This window comes from Prionailurus viverrinus, chromosome A2, assembly GCF_022837055.1.
Source record: "Prionailurus viverrinus isolate Anna chromosome A2, UM_Priviv_1.0, whole genome shotgun sequence".
NCBI lineage: Eukaryota > Metazoa > Chordata > Mammalia > Carnivora > Felidae > Prionailurus > Prionailurus viverrinus.
Window position 1 is genome coordinate 87,739,372 of NC_062562.1, and position 25,728 is coordinate 87,765,099.

The following is a 25,728-nucleotide window of genomic DNA, read 5'->3' on the forward strand; positions in this document are numbered from 1 at the left end:
ACCCTTTAAGCATGATAGATGTCCACCGTTTTTGAGCTGGTTTGAATGAAATAAGTTAACTGAGAACGTCTGTGCTCTTCAAGCTACAGCTTTCCTGTATTTACTCTGATAATTCCCACTGTTTACGCAGTTTGTATCACAGGCTTCGGCCTTCATTTTCTGGTTACATGCCAATCTCCCCAGATCCTGACTGGATACCTCTGCCCATGGACAATCTATTCCCATTTTGATTCAAACTGAAGGAGTCCCTCATAATCACCATACCTGCTAACCATACATATTTTCCCTGCCCAGAGGCAATTACTGTCTTGCTTCATTTCTAAAATTAAGCATTTGTCTCTAAGTCTGAGGAAAATTAACCTGAATTAATTGCTATCAGTGCCTCAGACACTCGCTGCCCGTTCCATTTGGTACCCATGCCTGTAATAGAGTTGGTTCTCCTATTTCTACATGATTGGGTCTTCAGTCTAATGCAGCCTTAAACAAGGATCTTAGAACACTTCAGTCCTTATGACTTCTTCCCCATGCCACAGAAGTCAGACAATATTCAAGGCCAAGGCTGGTTCACAGAAGAAACCCTCCACCAATATTTCATCAACAAGTTTCCAGGTCCCTTGCCACAACTAACACCTATTCCCTAACATTGCACTATACTCATCCACATCCACCTGATAAATGATGGGAAAAATGAAAGAGACAATACCAGGGAAGCCTACAACTATATTGATGTGTCCAAGAACTCTTATCTTCAATATATAAACATCAAAATGACTGAGTACAACTTTATTAAAAAAAACACATCCTGCTTCAGCTATTTGCAATTCTAGAGTTTACATAACAAAAGGAAAAAATAGTCATCTTTTGCTTTCCCCACCCAAAGCTTTACTTACAGAAAGTATACAAATGAATTCAAGGTCTGGAGACACAACTGTTTAATGAGCTACTCTAATTCAATTAGCTCTTTGGAACGGAATAAAAGAAAGGAATAAAGTTGTTCATTCACTCTTCTAATTTAATACGCTGCATAAATGGGATAAGAGACTGGTTAGCCAGGATTTCTGCTCATTCTGAGGTCACTATGTATTCTAGCGTAGTCCTGCATATAATTAATATAGCACACCTCCTTGTTTAATCCAATCCCCTGGGTTCTACTTTGTTGAACCTTTGTTTTTTATCACAGCTGTGAAATACAGTAACACAACTTCATTATCTAAGGACTTTGATGAATAATCATAAATGTATTATTTAAATGTTTTAAGAGGTATCACTTAAGTTTGTGAACTGCATATAGAGTTTCAATTAATGTTGCCACTTTCAAACAAAGTTAGAGAAACTTTTGATTACTAAAATATTATATTCTGATTTTTTAAGAGTGTGTCTTCAGTAATAATTTAAAATAATTAACTCAATACATCTAAGCATCAAGGTGAGTTGGCAAATGTTGGTGTTCTAGAATTAAAGAATGCTCTTGTTCAAAACTGTTATTACTGTTATTAATCTATTTAGCTAAAAATTTCTCAAAAAAAAAAAAAATGTCTAGAAGCCCTAATGACTAACATCCAGTCTTCACTGCCCTCCAGACTGCAAATTTTAAACACAAAGTCTACATAAGATTTATAATGCAATCTCTGTTCAACACAGCATGCTACTGGAAATAATGGAACATCAAAAGAATAACATGATGTTGGGAATTTATATGTGTTGATGTGCACACCAATTCACATGAGCTGCAGAATAAATTTTCTTCAATCATGCTTTCATCCTGTCCCTATAAAACAAAACTTGCTGGGTTCCTACTTCTGGAAGCATAACAACTAAACTTTTCTGCAGACCAGGACATCTATATGTACCATTTACTGTCACGGCAGTATCCTCTTTCTGTCTTATGTTAGTCATGATGCACAGCCCAATGTGTATTCCTCCTCCACTTACCTGAATATTACCCATCTTTACAGGCCACAGTGGATTTCCTCCTTTACCACTTAATATTCCAAGGTCTACCCTTCTCAGCTCTCACTACCATAGTATGAACCACAGCACTTAGACTCCGATTTAATTTTCTTTTTTAATTTTTCAGTTTAAAATGTTTTTCCAATTATTCCTTCTTCTCTCCTCTCATCACATGGACTCAAATGGAGCAACCACTTCTCATGATTTAATTACTCTGAATTTTTTCCTATTTTTCATCAAATTCTCATCAAGTATTTACTGAGTATGTTATTTATATTTTATATTGTACTATTTGTATTGTTTTGAAGGCCATAAAAGACATAATTGCATAACCTACATTATATAATAATGCAATGTATCCTATTATAAAGAGGAAACCAAGCTATCACTTGAAAACATTCTGTTTTCTGCTATTCAAGGACTGCCCAAGCCACAGGACCTCCTCCACAGAGGCAGTTACTCACTGAGAGCAGTTTGGCTGCAGATGGCTCGCTGTAGCTGACATCTTTAGCTGTGCATATTAATGCACAATTTATTTTGGCTAAAAACAGGGCACTAGCATTCCTCAGAACTGTGATGACATGCTTAGCAACTTGGGCAACAGTTTAGTTTAAAATGGTCCATCCAGAAGTGGGAAGGATACTTTCTCTCTGAAAGTGTGCAGATTACAAATTTCTGCTGCATAATTCAGTCACCATTACCAAACCTCATGAAATATACACTAAACATAAAATGTTTTCCTTCTTAAAGCATAATAACGTTCAGCAAACACTAACAATAACATATGCAAATCCTAAAAAAAAAATCAGATCAATTAAAAAAAGCACAGTTTGGGGAAACTGTGGGTTTGGGTTGGTTAAGCATCAGACTTTGGCTCAGGTCATGATCCCACGGCTTGTGAGTTCAAGCCCCGCATGGGGCTCTCTGCTGTCAGCGCTAAGCTGGCTTTGGATTTTCTGTCTCCCTCTCTCTCTGCCCCTCCCCCACTCGTGCTCACTCTCTGTCTCTCTCACAAAAATAAACAAACATTAAAAAAAAAAGCATAGTTTAATGTTTGTCAGTGCAGTCCAAAACAAGAAAACCACTTTCACCAAGCAAAACTTAAAAAATAATTACACTACACAGACATGAAAATATATTTGTACTCTATTACAGTCACACAGAGAGGAGAATCCCTAATCAGTCAAGTGAACTTACATACACTATGCATTAACATTTCTAAACGGTCTCTCATATGGCAAATTCCAACTTTTAGAACTTTAATGATTAACATATACCTTGAGCTATCACACAGTTTTGAAGCCTGTGATACAATAATTCCAATTAGGCTGTGTCTGCAAACAGCTTGTTGAATTGTCCTCTTATTTCATTTAAAAATGAAGATATAAATTCCATTAGTAAAAAGAACCAAAGGTCACATAAACATTGTGAACGCATTATACATGCTGAAAGCTATGTATCTTTTTTTTTTGTTGTTTATTGCTACATATCTTTTTTTTTAAGTTTATTTATTTTTGACAGAGAGAGAGCGTGCACACTCACAAGCACGTGTGCAAGTGGGGGAGGGGCAGAGAGAAAGAGAGAACTTGGGGCTTGAACTAATGTGAGATCATGACCTGAGCAGAGGTCAAGAGTCAGGCACTTAACTGTGCCACCCAGGCACCTTCAAAGCTACAGATCTTTAATTCAGTCAGATGCTCACTGGAATTAAGATAATCATTTGTACATTGAGTTGGAAAGGAAAAAAAATACGTTTTCAAAAAATATACTAAATGCTTAAAGTATATTAAATTTTTGTAAAAAACAACAAAATTTCATGAGTATTTTAGCCTCTTTTAAGCTTTCTGTGAGTGGGAGCCACTTATAACTTGTATTTATTCAAATTTTATGTAGTTGTACGTATGCCCATTTTCAAGAATGTCTTTAAGGAAACTCTTATTTTATTTTGTCATATTCTATTGTATTTTTAACATTTATTTAAGTAATCTCTACATCCAAGGTAGGGCTCAAACTCACAACCCTGAGATCAAGAATCACACACTCCTCTGAATGAGCCTGCCAGATACCCCGAAAAATGCTATTTTAAAATTACACTTAATAACCTTTATATTGTTTGCAATTTTTTGTAGACCCCATCCACATTTTTCATTACCATTTATTTCCTCCTGACCACTTTTTAAATCCTTCTTCTGTGACGTTTAAAAACATAAATTTATACATTAAAATTTTTCCGAACTTTTGTAACTACAGAATTCCCAATCACATATTCACATTATAATGCCTACCACTGACTTATTTTCTTTTGTTGAAGCAGAAATCTGGTCTTACGAGTTGTTCCACGAATTCTGAAAATTCTAACTTTGCTGAACAAATGATACAAATGTCATATCTCCATCAATTGTTTCACAACTGATTTTTAAAATCTGTGTTTTTGATTAAAGAAAAACATAGAAAAAGTGGTTAATTGTTTTATATTCAGGTGAGACTGGATCTTATCTATATAAACTTCATTATATTCTATTCTACAAACAAGTTTCCATCCTCACTTGCTAAATTATCACCCCTCCTTTTAGACTCTGAGTTCAATTCTTGACACTGAAAAAAGTTATCAACTTCATCATCTATGTTTTCAAAATCTAACAGAGTGGCTAGAGAAGAGTAGAGCTCACAGTTTTCTTAAAGAACAAAAAGAACTCAGCAGTATAAAGCTCTGGTTTGAGCAACAGTGAGTAGGAAGGTATAAAACCACTGTTCTTGGACCTCAGTTTTGTTTACACTAAATTCCAAAAATAAACTGCCGCCAAGTAATTTTTTTTTTAACTTTAAGAATATGTAAAATTTACACACATGCACACATTCTTTCTTTAACCTACAAATTTAAGGAGTGGTCTATTTAAAGAGAACATGGTCTCTTATAAAAAATGATGCTAAATTTGGGCTCAGCAGATCTAAGTTCTTGTATGGGATTCACTACTAAGTAATTTTGTGACCGTATAAGTCACCTCAAGTCCCTAACTTCATTTTATCACTGACAAATGGAGTTAACAATGATGACACTATCCCTACTTACCTTTCAGAATTTTTATAAAGATTCACAATAATGATGATAATAAAAAAAATGTTTATCTACTAGTTTCAATTTCAAAGCACTTCCACTTATATTGCCAAATGTGATTTTTTACTTTATGAATATTTTTAGATCTAAGAAAACTAAATATTAAGAAAAACAGAATGGCCTGATCAAACCATACATCAAGTAAGCAGCTGAGCTAGGGTTCATATGCACACTTTTCAAGTCTAAAATCCCATACTGCTTCCAGTTTTCCAAAGGGCCATCTGATGGTTAATTTATAAAGAAACACTGAAGATTTCAAATGACTTTACAATATGAGTTCTGATTGCTTTACTCTCTTTACTCACCTTTAAAATGTGAATACCACCTTATTAAAAGAGCATTAAATGACAAAAGTCATATAGAGATCCTAGTCCACAGTCTGAAATGCATAGTGTTCAAACTAAGATCTCTCCTTTCTGTGACCAAAGACCTATCTCCCTTTTTTACTAAAGGAAGAAAAAGGCAAGAAGCACTGTTTATGGGAAAGCTGTTGCTCCTTTATCAAAGGTAACTAGAACAACTTCAAAGTAAATTCAGAGGAATATCAGCAAAAATATGTACGTGTGAGGGGCAAAGCTAGGAGGACATCCCAGATGTTCTGATGCCTTACTGATGCACTTGATGTGGGCACTACTTTAAGGAAAATAATTATAAACTTCTACCAGACTATTTACATCTTTATCTTCAAGGTACTATCTTTGACATATTTGCAAGGAAGAGCTCATTTTAATCTAAGCTAATTAAGATATGGAAGGGGAGCAAGTGTTAGATATGTTTTCTCAAGGGATGTGAACAATGAGCAAGTTGACCCAGCACTTTATTAAGTTTACTGATCCAGTAAATGATTTGTGTAGGTGTGGGTATCTGCTTTCAAAACAGAACATCTGTCCTTACCAAGTTATATATATCATCATACCAGGGCAATAATATGTAACAACAGCCTTAGTAGATATTATAAAAGCCAAAAGCCGGATACGCAGAAAGTCACCTGAACGTCTAGTCATTTAAGAGCTGAAAATGAAAAGAAACAAAAAAAGGCTTTGATGCTAATGACTAAACTTAATGGGTAGAGCATGACAAATATTTATTTTATACAGGGAACATCCAAGTCATGAGAAAGACGTTGCAAATTGAAGCACATCAAAAAATGAGAGCTAAATAAATATGGTGTCTGTAGACATATTTAAGTAATATAGAGCTTTAAATGACTAACTGGGTATTTCTATTCATTTAAATTCATTAGAAAACTATTTTAAAGGAAGATAAATTCTGTTAAAATCAAGATATCCTTTACTTAAATCCTATTAATGATACCATATGGATTGTCAGAGAATAGCGCAAAAAAAAAAAAAAAAGTCCTTTAACTTCAGAATATAAGAACCTTGTATTTAGCATCAACAGCATCTATTTCCCTTCACTGGATTCATGTAAAAATGCTGTCAGTTACAGGCACCTGGGTGGCTCAGTTGGTGAAGCCTCCAACTCTTGATTTCAGCTCAAGTCATGATCTCACCATCATGAGATCAAACCCCATGTCAGGCTCTGTTCTGACCATGGAACCTGCTTAAGATTCTTTCTCCCTCTCCCTCTCTCTCTCTCAAAATAAAACAAATGAACAAACAACAACAACAACAACAACAACAAAACAGCGTCAGTTAAAGCATACACGGCTGTGACTAAGAATGTATTAAAAATTGGGGCGCCTGGGTGGCGCAGTCGGTTAAGCGTCCGACTTCAGCCAGGTCACGATCTCGCGGTCCGTGAGTTCGAGCCCCGCGTCAGGCTCTGGGCTGATGGCTCAGAGCCTGGAGCCTGTTTCCGATTCTGTGTCTCCCTCTCTCTCTGACCCTCCCCCGTTCATGCTCTGTCTCTCTCTGTCCCAAAAATAAATAAACGTTGAAAAAAAAAAATTTTTAAAAAAAAAGAATGTATTAAAAACTGACCAAATTTCCCATTACAGGCATAAGGCCCTTCAGGTCACCATTGTTATTTAGAACCCAAAATCCCTGGCACTTCATCTAGTAAAATGCTCACGCTGAAGATGTAAAAATCAAGAATCTAAATCCTTTATTCATTCTGACACATCATATAAATTGTTCCACCAATCATTTGATGAATGAGGGTTTTTTTAAGTGTTAATTGTAACATGAATTTACAAGGTTAAAAAAAAAAAGTACAAAAAAGGTATGACATTAAAGGTAAAACCTTCTCTCTCTACCACCAAGCCTAACTCTCCAGAATCAGTGTTAAGTTTTGCTTTGATTTTTTCTTGTGGTTGCCATTATAGTATCAAATAAGTTTTGATCTATAAATTTAAAATATTATGAATTTTTACCTTACTACAGAAGCTACAGTTCTTCAAGACAACCTTATATTACCACTACTTTAGGACTGTCTTAAGCAATCTCCAAGAAATTATGTTTAATGAACTATGTATTTTTAACACACAATAAAATAAGGCATAACTTTTTCAGTTTGATTTCTGTATCATGTAATATCATGTCACATTCTACCACCGTTTTGTAATCACATTTTCCATCCATTCTTTTTATTTTCCATTTTAATAAAAGAACTTCCTCTACTGATTATGATGTATGTATAGATAGGTACACATGTACATATAGACAGAGAGAGAGGTGATAACTTGCCTGCATTCTTTCATGTATTAACACATTCTTAAGCACCCTCACACTCTCTCCCGATATCTTGCCGAGGTACAGAATTCATGTTATCATCCTATCTAGAAACTTAAAGAAAGTGCTCCCTATCTACTGTCTTCTATGCTGATTATAAGGATTGTAGCTGTTTGATTTCTCATCTTTTTTTTGTAGATGATATCATTTTTCTCTGTGGAAGCCTTTCCAGTTTTCTCCTTATCTTTGGAAATCTGATATTTACCAGGATACACCTATCAGTCATTTTATTAATTTTGCATGGCCAGTGGGTAGGCCTTTACAATCTGAAGACTTCAATCTTTCTTTACCTCAGAGAAATTTCTTCTGGAGCTTATCTCCACCATCTTGATTCTTTCTTTCTGTAACTCCTATTAGAGTTCTTTGATACACTCTCCATGATTTTTAATATTTCTCTTAGGGCCCCAGATCCCCCAGAGTTATAAATAACCACCTCCCCAAAATGTCTACAACTCCATTGGCAGGCATCCAGAAACAGCCCCACATCGGAGATAAAATGCCCATTCTCCAGTCTCTATATTACTACAGGAAGTAGTAAAGAGGAACATCTCAGAGTTCTATACCTTCCTAGGTGCATTCCCCACTCGTTCCTTCCTTAACCATTCCAAGATCCAAGCTTTCGCTACAACTATATACACAAATTAAACCTTTAGTCACTATTAAAAATACCAGATTCCCAAGTTATCTATCAGTTTCAAGCCTCTAATCCTTCAATGGGAATGAGAGAACTCTCACCACCCAACCCCTCCCACCCATGGTCCAGGCTATAACCTTCTGCTACTTCATTTCTCTGAATAACATTTATCACCAGCTGTCACACTATGTATTTTATGTGTTTATCACTCTTAGTAGAATACACACTGCATGAGGAGAGAATTTCTGTGTACTGTGTTCACTCTTAGATGCCCAAAGTCTAGAACGGTGCCTGAAACACAGTAAGGGTTCGGTAAGTAGTTGCCTAATTTTTTAAATTGCTCTACAATCTGGAAAAATCTTAGGCCTTTTCCAGACCATCAAGTGGGCCCAATGAAATTTGAGCATGCTAATTATTTATGGAATATTCTCTTAAACAGTTCTTAAGAACAGTAAGAATTTTTATAAGTTGTTTATATGTCCCGAATGAATGCTCTCCTAGGAGGTCACGTGTTTTTTCTTTTGTTTTGTTTTTCACTGTTTCACCTGTGTCCTTCATGTGGTACCATTGCTAAAATGTCAAGTCTCTTCAAGCCTGTCATTTACAGTGAATGTCTCCATTATTTACTAGGTAATCATCAGAGGCTTTTCTGTGTTCATGGACAGTTCTGCCTCTCCATTCATCCTCTCCTTTAAAGGAGAGGATATGGGACAACAGAGGGTCAGTGTTCAAGTAAGGACAGCTTTACAGGACAGGAACAGATCAGAGTGGTTGACTCACAGTTGAGTAATGTTTTATTTGTTTTCGCCTTTAAATCATTCCATTGTGCGAGAATGGCATTACTTCTAATTCTCTTCCAAAGTCCCTAGTTTTCTCATGAGGGGCCATTAGGCAGCTCATCCCTTCATTTGGAGAATTCTTTGGCTTTGGCTCGAGGGAAAGAAAAATAAAGACTCTCCCTACCGTCTTCCCATTGGAGATTAGGAAAGAGTCCACTAGTCATATTTGTTCCTACTGCAATTCTTTAATTTGTTGTTCGATCACTACCCATAGCCCATCACTGCTTTCTGTATTTGTTCATTTCTAGCTTAGAGCTTAGAGAGCTTCCCTGAGGAAGCCACTTGTTTGATGGTTTCCTTGGTTCTTTTTCTGTCATCGTCTTCCCATTTTCTATCTTCTAGAAATTCAACATGCCAACTTATACTGCTGGTGGTCTTTCCTAACTTCTGGAAAGACCTTTTAAAAAGTGAGACCTTTGGAGATAGGAGGTGAACTTACGTGTGCCAGTCTTCCTTTTTAAGAGGAACTGTGTTATCGACTTTACTTAGAACTTGAGGTGAGAAGACCTCTGTGCTAAATCAGCAAGCAACTAAGAGGAGAATATCCCCTTTTCTAAACATTCTTCCAGCTACTCTACCATCAGGAAGCTCTTAACAGGTTTTCTTTCTCCACAGGCTCCAGCCTCCTGACATTTGGCAGAGCTCTACTCCTTCCCACTAGTTCTTAACACATTTTCCACATTTCCGCCCTTAGTTTCTCTCACCAGTAACAGAAGATGCAGCCATCCTATCCACCTCAAAGAGGTGTCCAGTTAAGTCATTTTGCCAACCTAAAGAACTTGCACCATTTTTTGTTTTGTTTTGCTTTAATAAATGGAGGGAATTTATATGCAGGTCTAGGTGTGTTTGTTTTGGGGATTTTTTTGTTTTGCTTTTGTTTTGTTTTTTAGCTCCTGAAATATGGCCATGTTTTTGTTCAATAAAATACCTGGTATCATCCAAGAGACTGATTAACCTATGGTCCATTATAATCAAAAATAAATATGACCAAAAAAAGCACCTTAACTAACATTTGGTTCATTATCAACATACTGAAAAATGACAAGTCATTTCATAGATTACAAAATTTGACAAGAGCCAGGAGAATTTTCAGACATGAGGGACAAGTCTTTAAATTTCTCCCTAAATCTTGCCGCAGGCTATGTATCAAAAGATATCTAGTATATGAACAATAAAAACAACGAGAAAAAGTGCTTTTGTTGTTATGTAGAAAGCAAATGTTCAGTTTCTGTGTCAGAAAGGAAGCCCAAAGAGAGAGCCTGCATTGTTGAGGTTTATTCCATTAATGGACTGGTAAGAAAAGATAGCTATAAACTCCTCTTGGCATCAAAAGTTTAGGCTTAGAGCCAGTACATTCTTAACATTTATTTGGAGCAGCACACATTCTGACAGTCACCAGAGTGGATGGTTTAAATACCATCCTCTTCACATAGATATTTGAGCTAAGGTGTGTGTGTGTGTGTGTGTGTGTGTGTGTGTGTGTGTGTGTATGACAGGAGTAGGAGAAAGCTCACAAGTCTAGTTAAGAAAGTCAAATCCCCTTCCCTAAAGCTTGCTGTCAGAGTGATGATACCTCTCCAGTCCTTCCTCCCCAGATCAGTATCCATTTAAGAGCCAGGATGTTCATAAGCACATATTGTCATAATTCTGATACATTGGTAATGAAAAATATCAGAGAAATCCTCCTAGTCTTTTCAAGAAGTGATACAAGAGAGCAGTATTCTATTTAATCCACAGACTACAAAAGTAATAATACTGAGTTACTTGCATACTCAAACTTGAAAACAGTAAATCAATGTAAATTAAAGAATTAAAGAACATCCCGCCTCTGTCCCTGTCCTGCATACAAAAACTGTCTACTCAGTCTGAATATTTGAGGGCAATGTGACCCAGAGCACTACATCCTCTTCAGAAGATGCAGAAAAGTTCACTTCTTCATGGATCCATAGAACAGCTCAGAAATGGTGATTGTTCCCAAAATTTCATCTATCTTATTATCTTTTGAAATAGAAGCTCCTAGCCTCTCTCCAGAGGTCTAATTTCTCAACTCTGACCCCCTTGAATATTCAGGAGTGAGGAACTGCCCATTTGGTGGACAGGATTAGGAAAGATGCCTTCTTAAAAGAGTTCAGAATTAGTAGCTCAGTCGGTTAAGTGTCCGACTTCAGCTCAGGTTAATGATATCATGGTTCGTGGGTCTGAGCCCCATGTTGAGCTCTGTGCTGACAGCTAGGAGCCTAGAGCCTGCTTCGGATTCTGTGTCTCCCTCTTTCTCTGACTCTCTCTCTCTCTCTCTCTCAAAAATAAAAATAAACATTAAAAAAAATTAAGAGTTTAGAATTAGAACTCAGATGACATTTTTACTTATGGGGGAAAAATAAAGTTGAAAGAAATGTCAAGTTAAATCAAATAATCAAATGGCTCTTGATTGCTACCTCAGAACCCAACAACTTATGATATTGTATCCAAGTATTAAAAAAAAAGGTGAGAGTACACTTTAAAAGTTAAATCTTATCCACATTGCATTATATTGTAACTCTAAAAGCACTTAACGCATTTAAAAATACTTTATCATACAAATGTTCAGATAATCCTAATAATCCAATGTGTTGGGTAGAGAATAGATTATTATATTCATTTTCAAATGGCATCCTTGCTACAGAAAGTTTAAATGATTTGCCCAAGTTCATCTCAACAATAATGGGAATGTGTTCCTTTAATGAGCTAGGGAGGTAGACCTGCCCTCATAGTCCCAACTCCTTTTATAAGTGTCTATATTCCTGCTATTCTTCACATTTCCAACTCAAATTCTTCTGTTTTCATAAAGATCATTATGATACCCAGACCTCACCCCACCCCCACGACTGATAGTGATGTTTTCTTCCTCTGACCTCATAGCACTTTATCTCTGCTTCTACCATAAGTAAATATATTGGGAATCAGGAGATTCGGTTTGAATTCTGCTTGGTTATTTACTGCCATGAAGATCCAAGTAGCCACAGTAACCACTTGAACACTAGTTTTCTCACTATTAGAAAAGAGAAAACTATAGTACAGATAATATATGCCCATGGAATTTTTTGGAAATTTAAGTTTGATTAAACCAGTAGGAAAGAACTATGTTAAATGTAAAGCCCAACACAAAGTTACTTTTCATATACATATTTTTCTTTCTTATATCCACTTTTATTTCCCCTATTTCCTGGAAGAAAGACTCCATATCCAGTGAATACTTGATTCCGTCACAGCACTCATTGGTGCTTCACAAGAAGCATTTGATACAAACTTCTAAAATGAATGAATGATCAAATGTATGACTACATTAATCAAGTAAGTTTCGTAAAGCAGCATGTTCATCACCACCTGCTAAACGTTGAAGGCCAAAATCTAACTTCAACTTCTCTCCAATCTCATTGTGTATTTTCCCCCACCACGTCAGCCAACCTAGATTTACCTCTGATTCCTTAAATACACCGTAAATTTTTCTGGCTCTAGGTCTTGGACCAGATCATCATCCCCTTTCACGTCCTTTATCTGTTGGAATAGTATCCATCCTTACAAACCTAGCTCAAATGCCATTTTCTCCATGAAGCTTTCCTTAATCTCACTCACTAGAAATGACGCTTCCTATTCCACAGTATTTGTTCATCTCTCATTGCTCTTATCATGTGACCACATAGTACGTTTCCTTATGTATTATGTAACCTAATACTCTGATTGTGTTATGATCAGCCTTATGTTTTAGTTATCTTTATATCCTGGCAAACCTATGTTAAAATGTCTTCCATATAACAGGTACTCAAATAATATACGTGGCTTCAAAGTCCAACTGCATGTTTCTGCTTTATAAATTGGCAAATGACATTTTATGAAATGATCATCCATTGCTTTAAGTCATTATTACTGTACATTCCTATCAATGTCATATAGTACGAGCAGAAAGAGATCGTCATTAAAATTTTAAAAGCTACCAACATATAAACAAACTTCTTATAATCCAATTTCTGCTATAATTTGAAAGCAGCATGTTCTTATTAATTGCAATGTTATCATTAAAAATGACCTATCTGGGGGTGCCTGGGTGGCTCAGTCGGTTGGGTGTCCAACTTCGGTTCAGGTCATGATCTATGAGCCCCGCATTTGGCTTTGTGCTGACAGCTCAGAGCCTGGAGCCTGCTTTGGATTCGGTGTCTCATTCTCTCTGCCCCTCCCCCACTTGTGCTCTGTCTTTCTCTGCCTCTCAAAAATAAATAAATGTAAAAAATATTTTTTTTAATGGCTTATCTGGAAAGTTGAGGTAGTCAATGTGACTTTGGGATAAGAAGAGCAAATGATACTTTAGAAAAAAACCAGAAGTTGGCACATTTTTAATTTACATCATTTTTATCTCTCCTTGGCAGCAAACATCCCAACTAATCTAACAGCTACCAATGATCATCAATGCTGTTATTATTGTAACATAGACTTCATTTATAACAAGGGTACACAAGTTTTCTCTCTCGGGGATATTTAAATCACACAATCCTTCATCGCCTGCTGTCAGCTCCTTCCTGGGCTGTTCGCAGACATAATGTACACATAAGCCACTAACAGCTGTCCTCCAGACAAACTAAGTGATTTCTGCACCTTCTCATCGGGTGGGAGCCACCAGATTTCTTTTAAAAATGTATTCTTCTGGCCTCTCTGTTCTCACTTATCTCATTATGTCACCTTCCCTGTATTATTTCTTAACTCCAGAGAATTTCTGAGTGGTTTTTTGTTGTTGCTGTTTTGTGTTTTGTTTGTTTTGTGTTTGTTTGTTGCTGTTTGGGGCTTTTGTCCCTTCTCCTTGAATGTCCCCAAATCTCCACCTATCAAAATCTGATTTTATCCAGGGCCTTTAAGTGCTAGGTTAACATTAACTGAATTCTTGAGAATTATTTTTCTGTCCTCAATCAGAGTAAACAATGATGAACAATCATTTGTCACTACTGGCCCCTTTATGATTTGATAGTCAGGAAGGCATACCCAAAGACTTAAAAATATAAAATATGATCCTTCTGAGAATACACCCATCAATGTTGAACCTGCTCTTATGACTTCTTCATTTTACGAACTGACTTATGCTGTTATTAATGACTCTCAACTAATAAGTGAAGCATTACTTCATAAGGTATATCAGAATCACTGGCAGGAAAAGGAGAGGTATAGTTTGGAAAAGTGTACTTAATTTTATATTAAAATTGTTTTTATGGGGCTCCTGGGTGGCTCAGTCAGTTAAATGTCTGACTTCAGCTCAGTTCATGATCTCACGGCTTGAGTTCAAGCCCCACATCAGGTTCTATGCTGACAGCTCAGAGCCTGGAGCCTGTTTCAGATTCTGTGTCTCCCTGTCTCTCTGTCCCTCCCCCACTCACGCTCTGTCCCTCTCTCAAAAATAAACATTAAAAAATGTTTAAAATTGTATTTATAATGGGAAAACATGGTCCACTTTTTTCACAGCACAGAAATGATCCCAGTTAAGAGTACCATAATTTTGGAAGGCAGGAGTATGAATTTAAAAGTTTAAGTAATTATCACTGGATGGTAAGTAATAATAAATAGTGTGGATCTTACAGAGTGCAATGAGTATATGCTCGGCATCTTTGATTTCATTTCGACTTTATATGCCAAAGTTATCAGAAATTGTGGCAGCATTTTGGGCTTATTATTGGAGAAATGGCTTAAAACTTTTTTTTTTCCTAAATTTACAATTAGAGAAGAAAAAGAGAAAGGAAGGAAGGAGAGGGAGAAAGGAAGGACAAGAGAAAAATAATGCCATCCTATCATACCAGTGATAAACCAAACACCATTTGTGTAAGCAATGATAATGGTTTAAGAGCATGAACACAATAAATAAACACACTCACCTCGGTTAAATGAGGATTGGGATTAAAACCACACAGGCTACACACAGTGGTTTGACACTCAGTGCATGTGTTAAAATTGGCCTTTTCTGGAACATGCAACAGAAGTTCAGTGGTATTGCAAAGAGGACAGATGGTTTTAGGGAGGCCTTGTCCTGGAGTCTGGGCTGCAGACGGAGCAGTGGATGGCTGAGGAGGTTTCCCAGCTTCTGTTTGGCTTACTGGTTTTGTAGACGGCTGAGCTGAAGGCTTTGCTGGGCCTGGCTGTTGAGGTGGGGGCTTTGCTGGGCTGGGCTGCTGAGAAGGGGGCTTTGCCGGGCCTGGCTGTTGAGGTGGGGGCTTTGCCGGGCCGGGCTGCTGAGAAGGGGGCTTTGCCGGGCCAGGCTGCTGAGGAGGGGGCTTTACCGGGCCAGGCTGCTGAGGAGGGGGCTTTGCCGGGCCAGGCTGCTGAGGAGGGGGCTTTGCCGGGCCAGGCTGCTGAGGAGGGGGCTTTGCCGGGCCAGGCTGCTGAGGAGGGGGCTTTGCCGGGCCAGGCTGCTGAGGAGGGGGCTTTGCCGGGCCAGGCTGCTGAGGAGGGGGCTTTGCCGGGCCAGGCTGCTGAGGAGGGGGCTTTGCTGGGCCAGGCTGCTGAGGAGGGGGCTTTGCCGGGCCGGGCTGTTGAGGTGGGGGCTTTGCCGGGCCGGGCTGTTGAGCAGGAGTTTTTCCTGTCCCTGGCTGCTGACCCAGAGACTTTGTTGCCCCAACTTGCTGAGATGGAGTCTTTGCAGGCCCAGGTGGCTGAGCTGGAGACTGTGACCCAGGCTGGTGAGCTGGAGATTTTGGTGTCCCTGGCTGCTGGGCTGGGGGCTTTGCTGGCCCTGGCTGCTGAGATGGAAGTTTGTCTGACCCAGCCTGTTGAGTTTGAGGCTTCGCAGGCCCAACAGGCTGAGCTGGAGACTTTGGCCCAGGCTGCTGAGCAGTAGGCTTTGTTGTCCCTGGTGGCTGGGCTGGGGGCTTTGCTGTCCCCGGCTGTTGAGCTAGGGCCTTCGCTGGCCCTGTTTGCTGAGCTAAGGGCTTTGCAGGCCCAGGCTGTGCTGTAGCAAGTTTTTCAGGTCCAGGCTGCTGGGCTGGAGGTTTTCCAGGACCTCCCTGCTGAATAGGTGGTTTGGATGGGCTTTGCAAAGAGGGTTTAACTGATTCTCCCCTTAGTGTGTCTGACTGCTTTGTCTGAGGCCTGGTTGCATCTCTTTGAAGGGGCAATTGTGCCTGGTCTGTCTGAGGAGCCTGGGTAAGCCCCTCAATTGGCTTTCCTGTCCCTGAAGGTTGTAATTTAATCTTCTCTGGTTGCTGAGAAGATACTGATCTGGGAGAGCCATCCTGCTGCAGTGGGACCCTCGCAGGTCCTTGCTGCTTAGGAACTGGCTTAGGTGACTGTTGTGGTGGAGGTTTTGTGATTCCTTCGGGTTTTCCCTGTTCTTTCTGAGCCATTTTCTGTTTCTTGGCAGTTTCTTCCTGGGATGAATCAGTGTCTGATATCAAATCAAAAGGATTAAATTTATTTACAACCGAGGAGACAGCACTTAAAGGGTTAACCTCTGAGAGGAAGCCAGGCATCATACTAGACTTGTGCTCTTCCTTCAGATCAGTTCTGGACTTTGATTCTTTCAAGCTAATAGTGGAAGGACTCCTTCCAGGCAACTTCTGCTCTGACCTCAAAGTGTCTGTAGTTCTACTCTTACTGAGACCAGGCGGAGCTGAACGCCCTGGGTCCGGCGGTTTCCCTGATTGTTTTGGAGGATGACTACTATCCAACTCTTGTTTCCTAGAAGAGTGAAACAAAAAGAAGTAAAAATAATGGAAATTATCCCAACTCTAAATAATATGAAAAAGCTATTACTTTCTTACAGTCTCAAAATTACGCATGTATAAATATAATTAGAACACATTTTTGCAGTCTCCTGTACGTGACCAGAAAAGGTTTAATCCCTCTGTTACTTTCTTTACATGGGTAGAGATTTTCAAGAAGGTAAACAAAAAGAGAAAAAAACAAAAACAATACCGGCTACCATAAGTCATGAAAACATAGGAAATCTAGCTAGACATTATTTATAATAGTTTACATTTACACTTAATAGAATCCAGCCATACTTAACACCTAATTATATTAAATTGATAAATCAAGGCAATGCCATGTTCTAGTACGTTCATGTTCAAAGAATGTTATTCTTCCAAATACTAGCAGCACCAAGAATTAAAACTAATCATTTTAAAATGTGGGAGTTTGTTCCAAAAAAATTTTTTTTGATGTTGTTTGTGTGTCTTACTTGATTACAAGAATTAAATTAGTCACATATGGCACGTGAGACATCTGGGAAATGTTTAGTAAAGGAAGTTATGTCAGGCATTTCCAGGGGCTGAGAAAGTTGATAGTCTATTCAATTTTACTCTATTCTGTCTACAAAGAAAATATCCATTAAATATTATCCTTATTAAACTTCATAAAATGAAAAGTCCTACTTTGATTAATTAGAAATTTTTGAGAAATAATTCCCTATTTCTTGTAGAAGAAAAATATTATGTCATTTAATTATTATTCCAATAGCTAATACTTAATGAGATCTCTATGCAAAATAACAATTGATACTTATAGAATCTCGAGATACAGCCTGCTATACAACTAGTAATAAGCTGGTTGTGACCCCATTTTTGAAGGTATTGTTACTTTTCTCAGAAGAAAATATATAATAATCTCTTAATGTTTTGTGTAACACTCTTGCCATTGTTAGGCTATTAGTAATATTATTCATTATTAACAGCTTTAAGAATGTAACTAATCTGCAAAATTTCTTTTAATTCATAGACAAATATACATGATGGATTTTTTTTTAACAGTTTTGGAAACATGATCACTTTTAAATGACTATGGCTAAATAACTGTAAGTTTTTACTTTTAGCCAAAAATTAAATACATTAATTTTTTTAAATAAGCCATTCTTCACTGATAAAGTTGCAACTAAAAAGGAGATATTAGAATTGTTAACAAATAAAATTATAAGTACTGCATTTGATAATGTAGCTTTTTAATTTTGGAAAAGATTTATTTATTTTTAATTAAAAGAAAAAAGAGAAAGTTATTCAGTAGCACTTAAAATATGAGATAGTTACAATAAAGTTCTGTAAGTTTTGTTTTGTGAAAATTTACTTGCTAATGGGCCAGATTATAAATTTTTAATTTCAGATCATTTAGTACCTAATATGAATTAAGTTTTTGAAGTTCCCCAAAGGATACAGAAATTTGAGTTAGATCAAGTCATAAGGCATAACAGAAAGAAACACAGAAGCATTCCCTCTAGTTAGCAAAAAGTCCAAAGGAAATAATCTATACAAGCCAAGGTATGCAAGAAGTGATTTTCTGATAAAAGATAAATAAATAGAATTCTTAGTTTTGGCAATTCCCTCCAGGAAAAAAAAAAAAAAAAGTTAGGAAATTTGAGATAACTGAAATGAGGAACTAAAATTATTACCCTAATTAATTCCAACAATTCTAAGATAGCTATCTTTTAAAAAGCTACGTATTTCCATTTTGGGAAAATGATTTTGAATGTTTCTTTACAGGCCGCAAAAGCCATAGTAAACGACCTAAGATGGATTATTTCCAGAAATTCCACTGTTTAGATCTTCACATTATTCTAGAAATGATCCACATTCAATTAATGAAATCTACCACTCCCATGAAAGGGCACAATCTTAGGAACTTCGTTAGAGAAGTCCCTGTCTTATGAGTAATTATTAGGCATTTTTTTGAATTGGTTCCCTTGTGGAGTCCTAGAGACCTACATTTAAACAGAGTACAAAAGAAATCTATTCTTAATTTAACGAAATCCTCTTGAAAATACTATTAAGCTTAATCATTGTTTGTGTTATTTCACAGAATCCAGCCTGTGTACAAAACAAATAAAAAATGAACTTTGAGAATACCAAGTAGTTGTGTTATCAACACCAAAATTCAAAGCAAGCTGCTTCCAGCAGAAATTACAATTGTATGTACTTCCTACAAGTATAAGTTATATAGTCTAACAAAAGCCCTGAGAAAATACTGACACAGATATGAAGATTGCCCTACAACTTAAACTAATTTCAGTTACTAGAATGATGTGAGTTAATGTAAAACATAGAGATGTGGATGTGAGAAATAGAAGGACAATCATTAAAAGAGATATAAGCTTAATCCTGAACAAAAATATAAGGATGTCTTAGCTAACTATGGTCTTTCAGTGAAGTTTTGTTTGGTGTAACAGTTGCTCTGTCAAAAAACAAACATGACGAAAATGCAATCTGTGCCTTGTAAACTAGACTGGGACCTCCTAGAGAGGGAATGTGTTTCACTCATCTTTGCATCACTAGAACTGAATCTGTTAACTAGAGAGCATGTTTGATGAGTGAATGAATGAACACATGGATGACAATGAATTGATGAATGTATCAGGTTTTTGTTTTATGCTAGATTAATGCTTCATCAATTCTTTTCAAAGTCTTCTGCAGTCCTTCCAAGGCATAAGTGCAAACATTCTATATGCATTTTAGAACCTGGGCTTGGCTTGCCACTCTAGGAAGAAAAATGTTTGTTGAGTTGTCTACCAGTTGGAGAGATGCAAAGGAATACTAAAGAAAATAACAGATTCAGTCAGAACTCCTATGAAATATTCTGCTAATCAGAAGCACTTTTCAGTAAAGCCCTTCTCAAACCTGTAGTTGTAAATAGAATGAGTTGACCAAGTAATAAAATTGTCTTCCCCTGGGTCTTTAATAAATCAAAAATTCAGGAACATTTTGTTTGTAACCTGTAACTTCTAGCTTGTAACTACCCATGCTTTAAACAACCTCCTCTTTCATTACTACTGTCATCACCAGATTAGAATTTTTCTTTCATCATTTAGCAGAAAAAATATTTCAGCTACAAATGAGGTAAACAGTATTCAAGGATAAGAGTATAAAAGCAGTTGGAATGCTAAAAAAAACTTTTTAATGGAACACATCAGGCAATGACACTTGACAGTGCTGAGTCACATAAAATTTTTGATATTAGAAATACAAGCAACTTCAGGAGTATCTATTCATTTTTATACTGTAGAGGATACTAGGGCTTAAAGTGGCTAATAGATTATCCAAGGCTATAAAACTAGCTAGTCACAGGGGCACCTGGGTGGCTCAGTGGGTTGAGCCTCTGACTTTTGATTTCCACTCAGATCACGATCCCAGTGTCCTGGGATTGAACCCTGCATCAGGCTCCGTGCTGAATGTGGAGCTGCTTAAGATTCTCTGTCTCTGTCTTTCTGTCTCTCTCCGTCTCTGTTTCTCTCTCTCCTTGTGCCCCTCCCCCGCTCACAAGCTCTCTTAAAAAAAAAAAAAAAAAAAAAAAACAGTTAGTCACAGATATCTAGTATCCGGACTCCTGGTGGGGGTGGGGAGGGGAGTGGGAGTTCCACTGACTTCTCCACATGTAAAAAAAAAAATGTAGATACATCAGAATAACTCCTAACAGTGCATAATTCAATACACAACTTGTCTGAAGCCATCACTGCCAGTGCCATCCACTGCTGAGATTGATATTAGTACTCTTTACAGAGTTCCTTCAAATTAAAATTCAAACAAAAATATCCCTGTCAACTTTTAACCAATCCTCACAATGATTCTATAAGATAGGTAAAACAAGGGTCACTTGCCTTGTTTGAAGCAAGGAAACTGAGGCACAATGGCTGAAACACATATACAATTTGCCTTGAGTCAGTTAAAATGAATAGGATAAGAACTTAGGGTTTTGGGCTCTCAACCCTTATTTAAAAACAAAATACTTCCATGTCTAACTGACACACTTAACCCCTTCAAACCTTAAAAAATTGGATATGCTTTTTTATATATACTTAGAGTGCTTCTAAAAATCTGAATCTAAACCAAGTGTTTCTTTGGTTATCCCATGCGGGGATAATAAATTTCCAAAAATTATGCATCTTTTATAAACATCATTCAGTAAAATATAAGGTTTCAAAAATCAGCATACTGTTTATCTGTTTAGATGAAGCTGTCACCAATAAGTTTTGAGACCACAAATTACCTACTAATAATTCTACTCTAACAAAATTATCAATGGAGAATCTGATATAAGTACTGTATAAAACCAGTTTCATAGGCTGAAATAGTATTTTTCAGCTACCCTCTGAACCAAAGAAAAGTTAGGAATGCAGAAATGAAAGCTCAAACTTTTTCTTGGTCTATGTAACCAGGATGCTAAACCTGTTGCATGTACATATTAGGAAAAACTATAGAAGAGCTGACATACATTTCTAAAAAGCTAATAGAAGTACTGTACCTCGTTATTATCCCATAAAAATATAATATATGAGCATTCAAAATTTTCCCAAGTTTTCATCAGTAGAGAAAAATGGTGCATATCATAAGCTGTTAATACTTAAGATAATGGATAGAAAAGGCTTTATACCAAAGAAACAACCCCATATATTACCAGTTAGAAAAACACATCTAATATAAAGGGTCAGGTTTTTACTAGTAGTGGTGGCTTCATTTCAAGAACACAGGATTTTTAGCTGATATATTGTAGAAATTTAAGATTTTATGTTAAAAATATTGCAGCTATCCATGACACTTCTCCTACGTTAAAAGTTATTTGATAAAATTATATGCATATACGTATATGACAGTTTCTAAGTTAAAATATTTTTATGAAATAGAGGATAAGAATCTACACCTACAATACCCAGATCTTTCAATATCTCAAATGAAAATTGTAGGTCTCCCTTCAGTTAACATAAAGCAGGAATGGTTTCAGGACAACGGACAGAGAACTGTTCGCTAAGGGAGGGTGTAAAGTTAAAGGGTTTGTTTACAATAATAAAGGCAGGGCAGGCACAATGATTATACCCTCTTAGGGCTCTAATTAGAAAACAACTAATTTATTAGATGAAGCAAAATGGAGAGCTAGAGAAGGAAATTAATACGGTAATATTACAGAATAGCTCTTAATTGCCTGTGCAAGTTGTCATTTATTTGGTTTGACTTGAAAACTATGTACTGGAAACTAATTTTAAGATAACACAAATTCACATGTTCTAAACTGTAAGATACTTTTGCATAAAAAGAGCAATAGTTTAAAAAATAGCATATGCTAATTCAGAAATACATGTACAGCACCTGCTCCGCTGCGACCGAACCATCTGTCTAATGCCATAATATATTTTAGGGTCCCTCATTGAATATAAAAGGTGTATTCATTCTATACCTTCTACCTAAACAGCTCCTGTTCTCCTCTGGGGGTGGGGTGGGAAGGAAGGACAAATCACCTCCCAGGGAATTAAAGGTATTGTTACAGAAATATTTCAGACATCATTCATAGAGAAAAAGACGCCGAAATGACTGGGGAGGTTTAAACAGAGACAGGTAAACACCCAGTTCTATCCATTTCCCAACACGTCCGTTTTGTATTAATGGAAGACTTCCAGATTAGTAAAACACTGGAGGGCGTCTCTCCACGCCATCCTAGGGGAAAAAGGTTCCAAAAGGCCAAAAATCACAACCTAAAATCACAGTTCCAGGAATGCAACCCTTGACTATCCCACTAGAAACTCTACAATGCATCATTTTTATTCTGCCCAGAGAAGGCTTATGATCTCTTTCTCGTCACCCCATTAGGGAAAATAAAATGAACGGAAACCACATATATGTACTGCCGTGCTGGCACATACGGGTTGGCACATATGTGCACGGGAAGCTGTACATATATGCCTGGACATATACATCATGCTGTGCGTGCCTGTGCATGGAAGACGGCTCCGCAGCGGCCGGGGGAACGCTTCCCTTGGGCAGCCCCTGCGCCCTTGACATGACAGCGGCGATCTGTCTCCTCTCCTCTTCGCTCAGCTGGCTCAGATCCGCCTCCATGCCGGCCGGGATCACGGTGTGCAAGGAGCTCCCCGCCCCGCCAGCCCCTCCTCCGGCTGCCGCCGCCGCCGCCGCCGCCGCCAGCCCTTCCGGGAGCCCTTCCCCTTCCAAGCTCGCCTCGTTGCCCATGGCTCAGAGGGACTCGGGGCCGCTGCGCTCCCTCCTTGCGCTGCGTCCCCGTCGGGAAGCCCGCGGCCCGACGAGCAACCGGAGCCGGGGTCCGCCGTGGGGCGTGCAGGCGGCCGAGTCCCAGGGCTCGGGACCCGGCACCGCTGCCCGGAACGCCAGGCGGGTGTTAGTCCCGCTCGCAGGTGACGCCCGCAGCTGGTGCCTCCTCCATGTTGGACAACTCCCCGAAGCCGCCTCAGCGCCCCGAGTCGGGAGAAGCAGGTCTGAGCAGTGCCAGCCGGGCGCCGTCCGCCCCTCCCACCGGGCCCCGCCTCCTCGCCCGCGCCCTCGCAGTGCGCATGCCTGTCTCGGAACAGGTGATGGCCGCACCCGCGCCCATCCCGTTCTGCGTCGCTCTGTATCCTTCCACACTCTCAGCACCGATTTAAAGGAGCCCGGGGAGAGCGCAGCTGAAAACCGGGACAGCAGCCGGCGTTTCTTTCAGGCATATTTCAGGATGCCTCAACCTGAGTTTTAGCGGATTACAGTCAAGGGGTGGGGAGGGGCTGGAGGGGAGGTGTCAGTTTCCTTCTTTGATTCATGGGATCTGTAGTTTCAAAAAAAAAAAAAATTTTTTTTTTTTTATTTTTTTTTAAGGGAGCGTTTTTAAAGATTTTAGTAATGGATTCAGGTAACGAGATAAACAGGAGAAATCTCTGATGCTTTGGGACAAATTCCCCCAAAGGAGCCGAAATTGGACCTTTTCACTTAAGACTTTTCCAGAATAATTACATTAAAACCTTAGGTACAGCAACCGCAAGGAGGTAAAGTTTTTGAATGCTTATCATTGGATCGTTCCCTAAAGGGACTACACAAAAGTAAGGGGTTACGGGAAATTATGGAGGAGATACTGTAGTAAGATTCAGATTGTAGAGTATTAAAATGTTCAAATCGTGTGAAATTTTGAAAACACGAATTCAGTCCTTTTTTGTACAAATGGACAAATAACCCAAAAAGTGGAATTAATCTGTGCAGACACACACAGATGGCTAGCAGCAGAGTTGTAACTAAAACCCATCCCCACTCACCCCAAACGCACAAACTCTTCTTGCTACATTTCCTCGAAAAGAATGTTTTCCTTCAACACCAAATCCACAACCCCAATTTTACTATCTACCTTTGCTAACAAAATGGACGTAATGTCTCAGTTGTTGAGATTAAAGAAAATCAAAGCTAACAACGGGAACGAATAAATAATAGAAATGAATAAGTTGCCCAGAGAGTTTCCAGGTGTTTACAGTAAGTGTTATGAAAGTTTTATATTTTGCATTCCACCTGTATCAAAACTAAAAAATGGTTCAGTTATAAAATTTGTGACACTTTTTTTTTCAAGTTTATTTGAGAGAGAGTGCTGGCACAGTGGGGAGGGGCAGAAAGAGAATCTTAAGCAGGCTCCACACCCAGCTGGGGGAGTGGGGTGGAGGGCAGGGTGTTCCATCTCATGAATCCTGAGATCCTGGCCTGATTCAAAATCAGGAGTTGGATGCTTAACCAAATGAGCTATGCAGACACCCCAACGTGTACTGCTTTTAAAAAAGTCCAGTCATCAGATGAAGTTTCACTGCTGGTTGGGTTCCCATAAAAACTTTGCATAAAGTTTAATTCTCTTACAACACATTGAGATGTGACTTCCAAAGTCAAAGCTACAAAGTCATGCTTTGTAAAGAGAATGCTTTCACCTCATACAAACCAATGACATGAGGCAACCTAACATTCTGAGGGGCACATTTGGAGACAATATGTTATCATCATATTTCTAAAAATGAGTTTGCTTCAAAAAAGAGATAATTGGCACATAATCCTGAATCTCTGACAAAATGAGTAACTGCTCCAATGCCCAGGCAGCCCCTAGGAATCAAACTCTAGTTTTGTGACAATAAAAATACATCCTATGTATTCACATCCACAAACGACAAAGTTAAAAAATTGCTAGGATGAGCACTCTTTTCAAAGTCTAGCCTCAGAATAATGATTAAACTAGAAAACAAATTGTTAATCCTATATTCTCTCTTATTATAGATGGAAAGGAACCTTTAAAGTAATAAGAAAGAAATAAGTGTTAATCAATATGCAAAGTAGTGTGGAGACTAAACAAGAAGTCATAATCTGTAAGATGGGAGTATTATAGCCCATTGCAAAAACATGTGCATTCACCTTCTCCTTCCCTCCTCTCCCAGGAGGAAACATCAGAAAACAGGGAAATGGGACATGTGGTAGAAAGAGTGAATGCACTGTGAAAACAAGTGGGAAACATTTTGGTTGTTGACTTTGTAAAATAATTTTGCCTTTAGGATCTTCATACCTGTGAGTTTCTAAAAATGTTTAATTTTTCAGTCTTCCATTCAGGCTTAACAGTTGCTTGTGCTTGGGAGGTGTTTCAGATCTAAAGAAAAACACTAGAGCAAAAGCCAGGTGCTTTGCTTGTGTGCGAATTCTCAGAATTCTGGGAGTACAAGGATGAGAAATCAAATGCTATAGATAACTTTATGGAGTTTGTTCTTGCTTACCCAGA

At 38.1% G+C, this 25,728-nt stretch overlaps 1 protein-coding gene across 2 annotated transcripts in view; it reads right to left on the reverse strand.

Annotated features, from left to right (window-relative positions):
- The window catches only part of PCLO (piccolo presynaptic cytomatrix protein), a 423,639-nt gene extending 400,233 nt beyond the window's left edge, over window positions 1–23,406 (reverse strand). For both annotated transcript variants that reach the window (XM_047849897.1, XM_047849896.1), the window contains exons 1-2: window positions 22,921–23,406; window positions 15,120–16,917 (exon numbers count right to left, since the gene is read on the reverse strand). In XM_047849897.1, coding sequence (XP_047705853.1) covers window positions 15,120–16,917; window positions 22,921–23,177 — 2,055 coding nt within the window. In that variant the 5' untranslated portion in view covers window positions 23,178–23,406. The remainder of the gene's footprint in view (window positions 1–15,119; window positions 16,918–22,920) is intronic.
- Window positions 23,407–25,728: the final 2,322 nt, after the last annotated feature.